The sequence below is a fragment of the Populus nigra genome, chromosome 14, assembly GCF_951802175.1.
Source record: "Populus nigra chromosome 14, ddPopNigr1.1, whole genome shotgun sequence".
Classification (NCBI taxonomy): Eukaryota; Viridiplantae; Streptophyta; class Magnoliopsida; order Malpighiales; family Salicaceae; genus Populus; species Populus nigra.
This window is the reverse complement of record NC_084865.1, coordinates 3,370,019-3,387,437: the sequence shown is the minus strand read 5'-3', so window position 1 is coordinate 3,387,437 and position 17,419 is coordinate 3,370,019. Positions and strand designations below refer to the sequence as shown.

The following is a 17,419-nucleotide window of genomic DNA, read 5'->3' as shown; positions in this document are numbered from 1 at the left end:
GAGAAGTTGAGTTCCTTCTACAAATACAGGGGGCAAAAAAAATGTTATCTGAGATTTCGAGAGGGTGGTGATGTGAAATGAATGGTAGCCCTTTACTCGTACATGGGGCGTGATGTACACGCCACGTATAACCCCACTCGACTTGTTTTTGGCATGCAAGATTTTTCCTATTTTTTAAAAAACTTTTTTCATAAATAAAAGGCGTCGAGGAATAAGGATTTGCGTGCTTGATATGCGCAGTTTGCAATTGTGTTGTGAGACGGTGTTTCATAAAATTTTAAAAAATAATAATTTAAAATTAATTTTTTTCATATTTTTAAGTTGTTTTAATATAGTTATATTAAAAATAATTTTTAAAAATAAAAAAAAAATTATTTTTATATATTTAAAAAAAAAATCACTTAAAAAACAACACATCACATGCTCTGAAACACCCCCTTAAAACTTATGAGATGTATAGCCTATTCTCGATTAAAGTCCATAATACAGGGAAATGAGAAACCTGAAAGCCCAATTAAAACTCATAACTAAAAGATCCAGCCTACGTTTATGGGCTTTCCAAAGCCCACTAATTTTGTCTCTTTTTTCAATTATTTTAGAAGAAAAAAGGAATTTTTCTTTGCTGTTGAAGTTAAGGTTTTTTCTTTTTAACAATATTTATTTACGAGTATGTTATTCGATTATCTGTTAACTTGCAGTATGATGGCCCTATTAATTTTATCTCAAAATGTCATTTTCAATTATGTGTTACATTAAATAAGTTTTAAAGTCTGTTTAGGAGTATGGTTGCGGTTGCTTTTCAAAGTATTTTTTATTCCGAAATGCATCAAAATGATATTTTTTTTATTTTTTAAAAATTATTTTTGAGATCAGCGTATCAAAACGATCTAAAACATAAAAAAAATTAATTTTTAGCAAAAAATAATTTGAATTTTTTAGAAAGACGGGTTGGCCTATATTTCTATTAATTTCTTAAGGGATGTGAAATCCCAATAAAGTCATTTTATTTAGAATATATTAAGTAACTAGACTGTATTATGTCATAAACTAGGTTAAACTTTTTAAAACATAAAAAATAATGTTTAAGTAATGCTAACATTTTTAAACAAGCAAAAAAAATCTAAAACTAGAGTCATTGACTTGATTAGGTTTAATAAACTCAATTACTTTAATAATATAATTAAAAAATACTAACAATAAATAAAGAGAAAAAAAAAGAAATTAACAGAGGGTAACTATGAAAAATGAGTTCCTATTATTATTATTATACTCGAGAAGAGAAAAAAAAATTATAAAAATTGGGTTTAATTTAATAATATAATAGCTATGCATTAGTTCAAGAGGTGGGCAAGGGAAATATCCATTTAATGGCTCAAAGTCCAATTCGGGCATGAGATGTGGCATTGCAGCTATGCATTGGATCAAGCAATATTGTCGAGATTAGTCCTTAAAAAAAAAAATTGGGAAAACTAATTAAATATAGCCTTAAATGAATACAACAAATGAGAAATGTCAGCTACATGACATTTATCAACAACAAAGAATGGACATTCACTCTAAATGCACTCCTAGATACCAACCCTTGGATTACAATATATTAGGGCAACAACTCTTCATCATTGGTCGAAATCATATCAATGATATTTTTTATTATTATTATCAAAATCTAGCAAGTTTTTTTTTCTCAAATCAAAAATTAAAAAATAAAAAAAATAAATTTTTATATTAAAATTAAATTAAAAAAATATTGAAATACCAAATATGTATAATTTTTAAAATATAAAGATTAAATTAATTTTTTTGAATGAATTTTAAAACCATCATCTATTTATAATATCTTTTCTACTTTGATCCTCTTTCTTATAATTTTATACTTAATCAATAAATTTAATTCAATTACTCTTGAATTTCCCAAAAAAATACAATTGGATACAAAAAGTCCAAGAATCAAATCAAAAAACTTGAATAGTAGATCGAACTTCGGCGATGCATGCACGTCAGCACCATTGACAAAAAAGACACAAATTAAATAATTTGCCTCGCGTCCTCCTTCTCGGTGGCTAGTTTGCTGCCCTTGCAAGGTGCACCGTCGCCTAAAAATGGCTCCAAGGAATAAAAAAAAAAAACCCCACAGCCCTAAATCACTCTCGTCTTTTCCGGGAGAAGACAAGAAACTTTTACACGATCTAATCTAATTTCAGGTCTTTCTTCCCGATGCTGAGAATATGCTCCCAAATCATGAAGTTTTATTTAATCCCTTGAAAGCATTATTTTATAAAGAATATCGGTTGCTTTCGGTGGCTATATACAAGTTTGAATTGAAAATCTGCAATTAAAACAAAACAAATAATTAATTACTAATTAAATTATGACCGAATGTTCATTGAATCCGCCAAGCTCTACTAATTTTAATTCAAGTTTAACTCCGAGCATCTTATCAAAATACAATATTGATTTAGATTCAACTCGTATCTTTTTTATTTTTATTATTATAACTCAAATTTATGGGAAAATGGAAATAAAATTTAGGCTTTTCTTCTCGAAAATTCGAAGTTATGTTCAACACACATGGTTTTTTCTTTATATAATATCATCACACCTCACATCTTTGTACCGGCAAAGTTTTGTTGATTTCTCTTCGAGCTTTCTTTTGCTTAACACATTCATCGATTTGCTATTTACATTCTCAAAATGAAAATATATGATTTTAAAAATAAAACACTATCATGTTCTTCTTACCAACTATATAATTTCTTATGTTTTTTTACACGTTACAATATATTATTTATATTATTGTGAGTGGATCCGAGGCGGGTCAACATGATCCACGTAGACCCAAAAATTATGAGTGGTCTCTTAGGATTTATTTTAGGCATATTAAAAAAGCACGTCCAAAGCCTAATTTTCATCCTCCTTAATGGTTTAATGCCCATTTTAAAATCCGAAACTGATGAAATTTTTTATTCTAAGAATTAATGTCAATTTTTTTTTTCTAAATCAATGAAATCACTGATTTGTAGGGATTACCGTCAAAATTTTTACAAATCAATGAAATCTTATATTTTTAGTTATTAATATAAAAACATTTGTAAACTGATAAAATTGTCTAATTTTAGAGATGAATGTCAAATTTATTAATAAGTCACAAGGATAGAAGTCATTTTTTTAATTAAAAAAATCATGAATAAACCTTAGAAATAAATTTAAACAATTAATAGCATATGCAGAATAAATTTAGGATAAAATATATAACAAAAATAACCTTTCATTTAAAAGAATGTGCTAAAGGTGACATTAATCTTCTCTTAGGCATAACTATCTCTATACCTGGATCTCTTAGACTAGCTATTTTAGGATTTCTAGTTTCTTTTAAATACTAGGTGACCACTCTATTATTTTTATTTTACCTTTTAATTTAGAAGATTCTCGTATTTGTCATATCATAACAGTATAGTGACTCATTAGGGACTAGGGTTGAGCCTAAGTACTTTTATTTTTTTTATAATTTATTCATTTTTTAATATTTTTTTATGTTCATTTGTGAAATTTAATTTACTATATTTTTTTTACACATTGGATTATATATGCATGCGTGTTATTGTTTAGAGTTTTCACACATTTCATTATAAATTCATAAAAGCTTTGAACCCGAGTTTGTCCTTCGTATGATTAGATAGAAAGATTTAGGTGGCGTGTGTGTTCTATTAATGCTTATTTGGGCTCTCATTCATATTGAAACTCATCCTATACACTTTGTATTGTGAAGTCTCTCTCTAACCTAGATTGTATAAGGTTAAAAGGATGAGGTACCCACTGATAACTCAGAAATTTAAAGACCTGAAAAATCTTTAGAATTAGACAGGTTAAGCTCGAATCGTTATGAGTTAGATTCTATCCATTAGGAGTCTCTCTATAATAGGACATGAATAAATAAGATGTCATGTCATACATATCCTTTTTTATTTTATTTTCTCATTATATCTCCATTGATCCTTATAGAAAATATGAAATGGTGGGATACATTACTATCAAGGATATAAAGACTAGGTCAAAGAAAGGCCAATATGATGAGACGAATTTCCCTTCAAATCGGTCAAAAATTTTGTAGGCTTAGAGTCTTCACTGATAACTTTCCAAGAAAATCTGATAAGAGAATTTTTAGCATGTAAATTTTCCACTATTCATGCTTGATTTTGAAATATTTTGGATGTGTTGCACAAGATAATTAGAATTTTGGATCCCATTTTGAACTATTGACCTTATGGGAAATTAATGTGTTTTCAGATACTAAATTATTGGGTAAGCAAAATCCGGCAATAAAACCAAACATTGATTTATTGTGTGCTGCAAAAGAAGATATACAACTCAGTTCTAGATGTTCGTCGCCATTTTCAAATATCTAAGATGAAGGTCTACAAAACATATGAAGGGCATATAACTCAGTTTCGCTGTTTCGAAGCCTAAAAAGCGAGTCGAAAAATAAGGATTGAATCAGACCAGAACTTCCTACACTCCAAATACTGTCTCGGTTTATGGCCCTTATCTCAAGTCTCAGAGGTCTAAAAATTACAAGATCAGTGTCGTTGGAAAGAAAATTCGATTTTCTAAAATTTCTCCAGAAATAGAGATCTTTGAATTTTTAGCATGTAAATTTTCCACTATTCATGCTTGATTTTGAAATATTTTGGATGTGTTGCACAAGATAATTAGAATTTTGGATCCCATTTTGAACTATTGACCTTATGGGAAATTAATGTGTTTTCAGATACTAAATTATTGGGTAAGCAAAATCCGGCAATAAAACCAAACATTGATTTATTGTGTGCTGCAAAAGAAGATATACAACTCAGTTCTAGATGTTCGTCGCCATTTTCAAATATCTAAGATGAAGGTCTACAAAACATATGAAGGGCATATAACTCAGTTTCGCTGTTTCGAAGCCTAAAAAGCGAGTCGAAAAATAAGGATTGAATCAGACCAGAACTTCCTGCACTCCAAATACTGTCTCGGTTTATGGCCCTTATCTCAAGTCTCAGAGGTCTAAAAATTACAAGATCAGTGTCGTTGGAAAGAAAATTCGATTTTCTAAAATTTCTCCAGAAATAGAGATCTTTGAATTTTTAGCATGTAAATTTTCCACTATTCATGCTTGATTTTGAAATATTTTGGATGTGTTGCACAAGATAATTAGAATTTTGGATCCCATTTTGAACTATTGACCTTATGGGAAATTAATGTGTTTTCAGATACTAAATTATTGGGTAAGCAAAATCCGGCAATAAAACCAAACATTGATTTATTGTGTGCTGCAAAAGAAGATATACAACTCAGTTCTAGATGTTCGTCGCCATTTTCAAATATCTAAGATGAAGGTCTACAAAACATATGAAGGGCATATAACTCAGTTTCGCTGTTTCGAAGCCTAAAAAGCGAGTCGAAAAATAAGGATTGAATCAGACCAGAACTTCCTGCACTCCAAATACTGTCTCGGTTTATGGCCCTTATCTCAAGTCTCAGAGGTCTAAAAATTACAAGATCAGTGTCGTTGGAAAGAAAATTCGATTTTCTAAAATTTCTCCAGAAATAGAGATCTTTGAATTCGCACGTTTCCTGCTTCAAATCTGGCCTGCAATGTTTGGGTAGGAAGGAATTCAAATCAGAAAAGGAAACTGTTTGTGCATGCATAAATTATATATATATATATATATATAATTTTGATTTGATTTCTCTTCTTTTAAATTTATATAAAGTTTGATCTGTGGTTAGATGACCCAACTTAAATGCTAGATGGACAGATTTGCTTAAACTTAACATTCAAATAGGATAAAAATGGATTAAAGGTTAACAACACCATGGAGAATCACAAAGCATGAGGGTTAGTTTGACAAATGAAATTGATAACGTGTTGAATTAATAAAATTAAAATAGAGTGATGTTTTTGTAGTTGAACTTTCTTTTAAAATGGATATATTAAAAATAAAATAAAATATTTTTAATTAAAAAATAATATGCACTGCGGTACTAGGTAGGGGCAATGTTTCATGGACAAGACCAAAATAAAATAAAATAAAATAAAAATCGAAGAGTGTCTTGTCACCGAACTCATAGGCCTTAGGTATCTCACCTAATTAGGAGGAAGGTTTGTGTCAAGCTACCCTCTCATCTGATATCATTGATGCTTCAAACTCACCTTTGTCCACGTCAGATTTCGTAGGATTTTCAAGTTGAATAAATCAGAAATGCCTTTCAATCTATGATTGATTGCATCTACGTTTATACGCGCGCGCGCGTGTTGTGGGTGTGTGTGTGTGTGTGAGAGAGAGAGAGAGAGAGAGAGAGAGAGTCCTCGATTCGGTCTTCATTTACCCATTGAAATTTCTTTTAAACATTACAGTTTGCACCATACGTTGCCAATGCAGATTCACAATGCATTGGCAAGGACACACCTCTCCGTGTTATTTGAAACTGCAGTGCAGTGGTAGTTATTTTAAAATTATTTTTTATTTGAAAATATATAAAAATAATATTATATATATATGTAAATTTATTTTTGATATCAATACATGTAAATTGACTTCAAAAAAATTGTTTACACATGTGCATGGTAACCCTTTTATACCATGATTTTGAGAAGTATTCAAGGAGATGTATGGGAATGTAGTTGTAGTTGTTTTTTAAAGTATTTTTTATTGAAAAAATATTAAAATAATATTTATTTTATTTTTCAAAAATAATTTTTTACATTAAAACATCAAAATAATTTGAAAATATTAAAAAAATATTAATTCAAATCAAAAACATTTTTAAAACGAAAAAACAAATAGCAAAAGCAATTATATGCTGCTTACTTCTCAAGGGCATGGCTTTTAAAACTCAATCCCAAACCAGTGAATCAAGATTTTTGTTGCTGAAGAGTTGATTAAAGTGATAAGTAAAAAACTCATCCAAAATGAGATTTTAGGCTTGAATTTCGTCACAGATTTTTAAAGAGACAGTGTATATGTATATATATTATGAACCTTATATCCTAGATTTTGTTTAATAATAGAATAATACTCTAACTTTTTTTTAAAAAAAATATAGAGTTAAAAGACAAGACAGCCGGAACTTTCTACTTAAATATAAAATTTTTCCGTCCGAAAAACTAAAAAAATATATTCTTTTATTTTATAAATTTATATTGAGTTTAAAATCATATTTTTGAAGTTTTTTCAAAGTTTTATTTTATAAAATTCTCGATTTTTTTAATGAAAAAAAATCTAAAATGATGAATGATAAGATATTTTTTATATATAAATACTTTTTAAGAATGTAAAACATTATTTTTTTTACATTTTTGTATTTAATTAGTGTCTTAATATTTTTGTATTATAAATCTAATATCAACAATTTCCTTTATTTGTGTTAACAAATATAACTTGCTCATGATGATTTTTAATTTGAGTGAAATAAAATTAATATTTTATAATTAAATTATCACAAATATAAAATATTAATAGAGTGTTATAAATTATGATTATGTTTTTTTATGAAAAGAAATAGTTATAATATTTTTTATTTTTTAGTGAAAAAATCTTTTTCATTCTCAAAAAATAAATATATATTTTTTATTGAAAAATATTAAAAATATAAAAAAAAATAATTTTGTATAATTAAGCATACTCTTAGATAGCGTTTGATTAATATCATAGAACAGAAAGAACAAAAACAAAAAAAAATAGAATTGTGTTTGATTAAAAAGATAAAGGTAAAAATATAAAAATAAATCTATATCTAAAATAATTTTAAAGTGGATTTATGTACTTTCAAAATGTAAGGTATAGAAAGAACATATCTTAAGAGACAATATTTATTATTTATTATTTTTAGAATATCATTGTAAAAAACTTATAATTTCAAAATTGTCTAACTAAGACTCTAGTCACGTATCAAAAAGGTCAACCTAGGTTGAGTTGGGTCAATGTAAAGATAAAAATTATTATTATCATAATTCTAAAACTTGATTTGAAGGTCGACTAGGGTAAGGTCTATGTCATGGGCCGAGATGGTTACCACGGGTTGACTTAAGTCAACATATGGATAAAAATGGTTATTATCATAGTTTTAAAACCTGACTTAAGAGTTGACCCGGGACAAGGTTCAGGTTATGGATCGGGATGGTCAACCTGACTAACCCAATTTTTTTTTCAAAAATAATAATCAAAGCAACTATGTTTTGATTAATTTTAGTTTTCAAAAAATTCATTGGTTTTTTTACTGATATTTTATCTCGGGTTGAACTTGGTTTTTAATTGGGTCAAATCGAGTCAATTCTTTCTCTATTTTTTTTTAAACTCAGACCAGTTCAGGTCTCGGGTCAACCTGTTAAGTCGGTCATGGTTTTATAACTAATGTTATTATAATATTATTAATCTCAACACTTAATATAAACTAAAGTAATATATATATATATATATATATATATATATATATATATATATATATATATATAGTTTTTTTTTGAAAAGAATATAAGTTTGACAACAATATATATTAAAAGTAAAATAATTTTTTTTAATATTTTGTTCTATTTTTTCCACCATAATCAAATAGAATATATAAACAATCATTTTATTTTATACATTATTATCATATACAATTATATTTCCATCTTTTTTTCTGTCTTATCTTCTTTATTTTTATTTTTTTTGGTTTCAAAACAGTAATTAAACACTATCTTATTTTTCAACATAGATTTGGTATTTTTTTCTTTCTAAATGTGTTTGCTTAACCTATTTTATGACTAAAATTTTTGAGTGTTTGTTTAACCTATTTTTATATCCATTTTAATTATAGAAAAGGTAATAAAGATTATTGTGTTTCCACAAAATATTTTATTAGATGTCATGATGGAAAAAAGTAAACGAAGGTTACATATTTTTTTAAAAAATCTTGTGCAATATCAATGTAGTAAATATTTTTATTACAATAAAGCTTTCCATGGAAGTGAACCTTCTTCTTCTTTTTTTAATGGGGAATGCTACAGCTATACAAGGGTGCATAGAACCACTATTTATTTATTTTAAATATCCCATGAACATTACACACACACAGGATTAGAAGAACAAAAAGAAATGAGAATTTCATATTTATGTTAAAAGCAGAGTACTTTTTAAAATATATTTTTGTTTAAAAATGTATTAAAATTGTTTTTTAAGATATTAGAAATCAAAATCATTAAAAAGTACTTAAAAAATATTAATTTAATATTATTTCAAGTCAAATATATTTTTAAAACCCACTCAAATATAATGTTAAATACAAAAACAAAAGATAAATCAAATAAGTTATCATGCTTTTGTAGCATATAAGGAAAGATTAATATTTTTTTTATTTTTAATACTATTATATTCATTCTATTTATTTTTGCGTTTTAAAAGTGTTTTTAAAAAAATTTAAATTTTTTATATATTTTTTTGTTTTAAATTAATATTTTTTTGGTGTTTTTAGATATTTTAATGCGCTGATATTAAAAATAATTTTTAAAAAATAAAAAATATTATTTTAATATATTTTTAAGTAAAAAACACTTTAAAAATATAATTATAATTATACTCTCACAAAGGAAAATTAATGGACAAAAAAAAAAAAAAGAAAAAAAAGGAGAAAAGGTTTACTCATTCAAAAGGACTGCGCAATCATTACAAATGTTGTCTTTGCTAACATAAATAAATAAATAAAACTTCAAAACAAAATGTGCAAATGTTTCCAAAAGGATAACAAAAACAAGATGGAATTCTTCTCAAAAATTTAAAAATCTTCGAATGCCTAACTTCTTTTGTTCTTGAATATAATTAATTAATCTATCCTTGAGAATTTTTTATTTCTCTTAGACAATTTAGGTCTACTTACCCTTAAATGTTTAATATTAATGTATGCAATTATTTTATTACAAGATTACATAGAACAACAGACATCCATGCAGTTTTAAAATGGAAACATTGACAGACACACAAGACTAAAAACCATACACACAAGTAATCCATCGGTTTTATATATATATATATATATATATATATATATATATATATATATATATAAAATCTAATGATATAGTTTTTATGTTTTCGGATCGTTTTGATATGTTGATGTTAAAAATATATATTTTTTTAAAATATTATTTTGATGTATTTTAAAATGAAAAATATTTTGAAAAACAATTGGTACTACATTTTTAAACACTCCATAACACAAATCATTTGCTGATCAGATATTTAATTAGACCATTTTTATCAAAAGAATTATATTTATATGAAATTATTTGTGTGTCTGCAATTTTTTGATATAAATTTTACTTGTAAATAATAATAATGATAAAAATACTTGTTTACCAACCAAATCATAAACCTTCAAATAACCTAAAGAAAACTATTAGCTTAGTAATGTGTTTGTATTTTTAAAACCATAATAATAAATGCTAGAGACAATGCACATTAGTATGCTCCCATGCATGCAAAACGCAATCATATACATGCAAAACGCAATCATATACTAGAGTAGTGTTTATGAGTATAATAATAATTGTGATTTAAAATGTTTGTTTTAATATATAAAAATATTATTATTTTATTTATTAAAAATTATTTTTTACATTAGACATAGAAAAATCATCCAGCACTCTTCACGTCCAATTGGAAAGAAGAAAACAAGAGACAGACATGGAAGCAGCACACAGTCGATCAATGTTGACAAATGGCATAGAATATTTGAAAAAAATGGTGGGTGCTCAAATCCCATCATCAATGGGCGGGAATGACGCCATTTTTATTTGAATAATCAAGCCAGAAAGTCAATAAAAAAACAAAACACAGAATAATATCACCCTTTTTCGCCCATTCGCCTACTTCTTACTATAAAAAGTTAATATATGCCAATGTCTCGTCCTCTTCACGTCCAATTCGCCGTACACTATCTTGATTTACAACTCATTAATTGAACAAATAAAATAAAAAATACCAAGAAAAGATTCTCAAAAAATAAAAAAAAGAGAAAAAATATCCCTATTTAAACACCTGCATTTTGTACTGACATTCCTCAGATTTCTCTGCACAGTTTGTTTGTGCTTGCTTCTGTAACTCTTTTTCGTCAATCAATATTTGATTGATTTTTCTTTTTTCATTGTCTCAAAGCTAAAGGTACCTCTTTTTTTTTTTTTTTACAAAAACTTAATTTAAAGATTTTAGCTTGAGATAATTTGGGATGAGTATTATTGCCTTAGCAATTATTTCTTGCTTCTTCATGTGATGTTTGAAGGCGGGTCTTTGCCTTTTCTTTTTGTTAGATAGATAGATAATTTTGTTGAAGAGAAATGGGGTTATTATTGGCTATTAGGCAGTATTGGCCTTTTCTCATGTGGTCCTCTCTGTCTCTTTCTATCCATCTATGATTTTCTTCTTTATTTCTATGACACTCATTTCATGGCGTGAAATTTGGGGGATTTGGTAGGTGCCAGTTGATGAGTTGTTCAAAATCTTATGTCTCAAGTAATTGTTGATAGATAAAAGAGCCAAACTTTAAAAGGGTTATCAAATATATCCATCCTTTTGATGAGCATGATTCTTCTTCAAAAAGTTAGGACATTGTTTCTAGATTGGTTATGGAGAGTGAATTCTAAGCAATGTTAATATCTTTACCAAAAAGACTACTCATTTTTATTTGTTTGTAACAGTTGGATTTGACCCTTTTTGTTTGCTTGCTAGCTTGCTTGCTTACATTGTTTGGTATCCTTGAACTTCTGAGATTTCAAAGCAAACACTTGGTTTGGTGGTCACATTGTAGGATTAAGGTTGTTGGGTTTTTGTTTAATGATGTTGGGTGGTTGTGTTTGTAGCTTTACAATGAAAAGAATGGAATTTTGTGTGAGGGGATAGTGATACTTTGGTGGGACTGGAGATGGACAGGAGGAGCTGGTTATGGAGAAGGAAGTCGTCAGAGAAGAGTCCCGGGGAAACAGACAGTTCAGGGTCCATATCTTCTCGTTCTGAAAGATTCTCTGATGATCAGGTTGGTTCAATTTTGGGTTTTGAGTTTTTTGCATATTGCTATACTTCTATACCTTATTTTTTTCAAAAAAAGATTTTAAAAAACATTAAGTGGAATGAACTTTGGATATTGGAATGTATTTTGTCAAACTTGGAATCTCTGTTTATGCGATATTTGTCATGGCCTGCCACTCTTCAGATGAGGTCTCAATTTATATTCTTTTGCTCATCTTTTGGAGTTTGCAGAAACGCACTCAAAGAAATTTCTCAAATGAATCCTGCTGGTCTTATCTTAGGATAAGTTTTTTCCCATACATTCAAGTATAATCCTTTCTTATTTTGTATTGTCTTATTAGGCACTTAAGGTGTTGCTTGCTTGCAGTGCTTGTTTGAATTTTCCTTGTGACAGAAAATTACTGCAAAAATTATGAGCATTTTTATCTACGGCATTGATTTTTGAGGCTGGCTGGAGCGATTTAGATATAAATGAGCTTTTCTTAATCGACTCAAATGAATCTATGGCCTAGGCTTGAGATCATTTTCTCCTCAATAGCACCATTAGATAGGGATTGAATAATGAAGCCAATTCCTCAAACTCTTTGCTGTTCCAACAAATTCCATCTCTTTCATGAGGCTTCATCAGCATCTTCTTCAATTTCCGCCAGTTATGGCTCATTACTTGTAGTAGTATCGCAGTCTGTTTCTCTTCCTCATCATTCTGAAGCCCAGATTGAACAAAAGTTACCACTTGCTCTAAAGATCCTCGGATGTTTCTGGGGCTAGCTTCTACTTGACTTGAAACTTCTTGGACATGGCTAAAAATAATTTCAACCTTACCTAAAATATCTGCTTCAACCATCAGAAATATGCCTGTACCTGATTTGTAGTTTGTAGCATGGATAGTACCTGCTCTGCAAGGCATGCATCATCCAATCAGTTTCAGTGGAAGAAGAAGATGCACAGTCAGAATGAACAGTAAGAGTCACCCTTACAGTGGAACTTTACTTTAACATGTCCATATTTTAACAGTGTGCCTTTCGGCCTTTCCATTCTGAAGGTGGAGATTGTATAAGATCCCTTGAGCAGTCTTTGTAGGATATTCGTACTTGATGAATCATAACCAACAGAATAAAACTTGGCCTGAATCTTCATATCGGATCACCTCTCTTAGTCTCTTCACCATCCTGATTCCACATGGATCGGGAAGGATGATTTGTGTTCCGTGAATCCGAAGCTATTATGCTAGCACCAGCAGTTTAACTCCCACAATCAATTTAGTTTATTTTAGGTTCTGTTTAGCAGGATGGAATTCCTATTCCTATTGAGAGGATTTCTACTCCCACAATCAATTTGTGTCTACATAAAAGCTCTGGTATGCTTTTGAAACTCAGATTTCTGTCAATGGTTGAAAATTGAGAATCTGTTTGTCTTAATGATTTGCCATTGGGTCATTGTGTCCTGGTTTTTGCTTTCAACATGCAAATGATGGCTTTGTGCTTTTAAGTGATGTGGGGGAAATTCTGATTTTTTCCCCTTCTTCTTGGCAAAGGTATATCCCATTCATAATCCTCAATCACCAGAAGTTACATCTAAGTCTGTACTCACCGATGAAGACCATAGTGACAATGTGAGGACTTTGACAGAGAAACTATCTGCTGCTCTCCTGAACATTAGTGCCAAAGAAGAGTTGGTAAAGCAGCATGCCAAAGTTGCAGAAGAAGCAGTCTCAGGTATTTGTCTCATTGTTTTCTACTCTCAAATTCTGTTGAAAGTTGAGCTAGTGTTTGGTCTCTTCTAAATTAAACAGTACAAACTTCTTGAATAATAAATTAAAAAAAAAACCACACACACCAGGGCTAGCCCAGTTTGTCAGGTTACTTAGTTTTTTCTAAGATACCTGTTGAATCCTTCCCATGATATAGGTACGAGAGCAGAAAGGGATTAAGGCTGAAGGAGGGCTTCTCCGTTGTGCAACCCAACCATAAAAAAAGGAAAAAAAAAAGAACAAAAAGGGATCTGATGGCATTTTTTAAAGATTGTCCGTAAACGTCTTTTTCTAACATTATTCCATTTCTTATTCTAATTAGGGATGTGATCTATAACCTGCCTCCCATATCTGGTTCATCACTATTATTTGTTTTTTCTGCCTCAAACTCTAGGTTGGGAGAAAGCTGAAAATGATCTGTCAGCTTTAAAGCAACAACTTGAGGATGCCACTAAGAAGAACTATGCACTTGAAGACAGAGTTGGTCATCTGGATGCAGCACTGAAGGAATGTGTGAGGCAGCTAAGACAATCAAGAGAAGAGCAAGATGAAAGGATCAATGAAGCTGTCACCAAGAAAATTAGTGAATGGGAATCAACGAAGTCTGAGCTCGAGGCCCAGCTTGTGGAACTCCAGGCTCAGCTTCAAACTGCTAAAGATGAAGCTACTACTTCAGCTGATTCGGATTTATGGAAAAGGTTTGATGCTGTAGAGAAAGAGAACATGTCCCTTAAGCGCGAGCTCCTTTCTCGAGCTGAGGAGATAGAGATTAGGATTTTGGAGAGGGACTTGAGCACCCAAGCTGCTGAAACAGCAAGCAAACTACACCTGGAAAGCATAAAGAAGCTTGCTAAGCTTGAAGCCGAGTGTCGGAAGTTGAAAGCCATGGCTCATAAAGCATCAGCTGCTAATGATTATAAATCTTTAACTGCCTCATCAATTGGTGACGAGTCTATCACTGACAGGCAATCTGATATTGGGGAGAGGCTACTGGCAGTTGAAAGTCATTCATGGAAGATGAGTGGCTTGGAAATGAATGAATGCGACCCAAGCTGCTCTGACTCACGGGCCTGTGCTCATGCTACAGAATTTGATCAATATAAGAATTGGAAGCCTATTGGAAGAAACCGCACGGTTCATTCTGTTGAAATCAATCTCATGGATGATTTTTTGGAAATGGAAAGACTCGCAGCTTTTCCATATACATTAAGTGGAAGTTCTTACCTTGAGGCAGAATCTGTATCAGATAAAGGCAATGGTAGTGGAAACCCATGGAAAGAAGAACTCGAATCCATGATTAACAGGACTGCTGAACTGGAGGAGAAGTTGGATAAGATGGAAGAAGAAAAAAATAAGTCAGAAATGGCTTTGACTAAATGCCAGAGGCAGCTCGAGACATTAAGGAGTCACCTGCATGAAGCAGATACAAAGATAGGGGAGCTGCAAGCTAAGTTAGCTCTTGCAAATGAATCAAGACAAGCTAGAGAGGAAGAGATGAAGGACATTGAAGCAAGGAGTGAAGAGACAAAATCACAACTCAGAATTGCTGAAGCTGAGATCAAAACCTTGCTTTCTAAAGTTGTTTCGTTAGATTCGGAGGTTGAGAAAGAGCGTGCCTTGTCAACTGAAAATGCTGTAAAGAGCCAGCAGTTGGAGGCTGAGCTCTCAAAAATGAAATGTGAAACTGAGCTCCAGCACGAGAATGAGCGCAGGCGTGTTGCCAGCTTTAATGAAGAGTTGAAGATTACACAGGTCAGTATCTTGAGACTTACTAGAAGCTCAATAACTATTCCCACTCCAAGTTCATAAATGCTGCATTTACTGTAATTGAGTCAACTTACATGGTCTCTCGTGCCTTAAATCTGCCATACATATTGATCCAGTTGCATTTTCCATCTTGGCTGCTATACTCTGTTACCCCAACTTATAACAAGCCAAGCCAACCACATTGCAGACACGTAACAGATCTCTTTGGAACATTGATCTTGCTGATTCACAAATTTCTTTTGTGTGTTTGTTATTTGACCTTTTAAAGAAAATGCCTTCATAGAATGTCAAATTTATGACAAGGCAATAATAATGAAGGTTCAAATTCACCTTCGGCCAGCATTGTTTTATGCAAAACCCTAATTATGCAATTTAGGTAGTGTTTGTTTTTGCGGTCAAATCATGCTTTTGAATTTTTTTATTTTTTGCTTTAAATTAGTTTTTTTTTATTGTTTTGATGTACTGATATCGAAAATAAATTTAAAAATAAAAAAAAATATTATTTTGATGTATTTTTAAGCAAAAAAATATTTTGAAAAGTAACCGTTATCGTAATATCAAAAACCACCTTAGTTGATAAATAAATCTACCGCCATTATACTGTTCTGGGATCAAAATGTCCTGAATTCCCTTTTCTATTCTGTGCAACATAGTGATTTGCATTCTGGGATGATTTTCAACTGGTAGTCTGTAACTTCTTTCAAATTTCGAAGTCTCAGGAGAGGGACTGTTTTATAGACTAGTTATACCACTGTTCGCTGTACTAACCATTTAAACTTGAATTTTGACAAATTCAAGTCTTTATATCTAATATCTTGTAATCCTTGTTGTCCATTTCTGATTAACTTTCATATTGCGAAACTTCTACAAAAGCAAATGGTCCTTGTTGCGTTATTGTTCTTTTCAATGATTTTCTTTGTAGTTAGCTACTCGATTAAATATGAAACTTTATCTCAAAGGGAATAAAATATTTTCTTGGGTTAACTTCCATTAAAAAGAGCAGTTTTATCTTTACAAGAAAAATAAATAAATAAAGGTTTCAAAGCTACCTTCGAAATTTCTTGCATCATTCTTTCAATGATATCCTTTGTCAGAATCATTTTTGACCTCATAAAACCAATTGGCATAACAGTTATGAATGATATGAGATACCTAAAATTCTTGTATTTCTGGATGCATGCTAATCATGACATGATCTGTTAAAAAAACAGATGGGTTTTAAGAACAATAGTAATTTGCTAAACACAATTGCTTTGGTAAATGGTATTCACATCTTGTTTTTTTATCACAGGGGAAAGAGCTAGCTGTTGCTGCAAGCAAACTTGCTGATTGCCAGAAAACGATCTCATCTCTTGGTCTTCAGTTGAAATCTCTTGCAACATTCGAAGACCTCTTGTTTGATTCTGAGAAATCCTCAGATGCCAGTAGTGAAGGATTAAAGGCTCATGCTGATGATGAACAACAGAGACCTGATCCTAGAAATCTATCTTCAGGTAGAGATTCTGAAGCCTTCCAAGTCAGTAGAGGTGCTTTAAGATCAAAGAAAGGAAGTAATAGGGAGTCATCATTATCATTAAACTCGAGCTTTGTTTCTGAAAAGAACAGAAATGGATTTGGAAAGTTTCCCCCCAGAGGTCTTAGTAGGGTTCGCAATGAAAATTAGTATATGACGAGTGAAATTTAAGGAAACAACTAGGTATTAAATTTTTTCCATTGTAAAGAATTCATTCTTGTCGTAAAGAATGTAGATTCCTTCATTTGAATTTGCAGTTGTATTTATATAAAATTATAAATATCACCTCCTTCACAAACAAATTATCCATAAAAAAAATACATAACAATCAATATTTTCCTCTGCGTTTTTCAG

The 17,419-nt window shown here is 30.3% G+C and overlaps 1 protein-coding gene across 2 annotated transcripts; it reads left to right on the top strand.

Annotated features, from left to right (window-relative positions):
• The first annotated feature begins 11,041 nt into the window (after positions 1 to 11,041).
• Positions 11,042 to 17,315, top strand: LOC133673096 (filament-like plant protein). 2 transcript variants are annotated; one of them, XM_062093737.1, is made up of 5 exons: positions 11,042 to 11,174; positions 11,870 to 12,042; positions 13,570 to 13,750; positions 14,180 to 15,537; positions 16,844 to 17,315. In XM_062093737.1, the coding sequence occupies exons 2-5, from the start codon at positions 11,932 to 11,934 to the stop codon at positions 17,213 to 17,215; spliced, it is 2,022 nt and encodes a 673-aa protein (XP_061949721.1). In that variant the 5' UTR covers positions 11,042 to 11,174; positions 11,870 to 11,931; the 3' UTR covers positions 17,216 to 17,315. The 2 variants fall into 2 exon arrangements, with proteins under 2 accessions (XP_061949721.1, XP_061949722.1); XM_062093738.1 differs by lacking the exons at positions 11,042 to 11,174; positions 11,870 to 12,042 and adding an exon at positions 13,943 to 14,058 and having other exon boundaries at positions 13,614 to 13,750.
• The last annotated feature ends 104 nt before the right edge of the window (positions 17,316 to 17,419 follow it).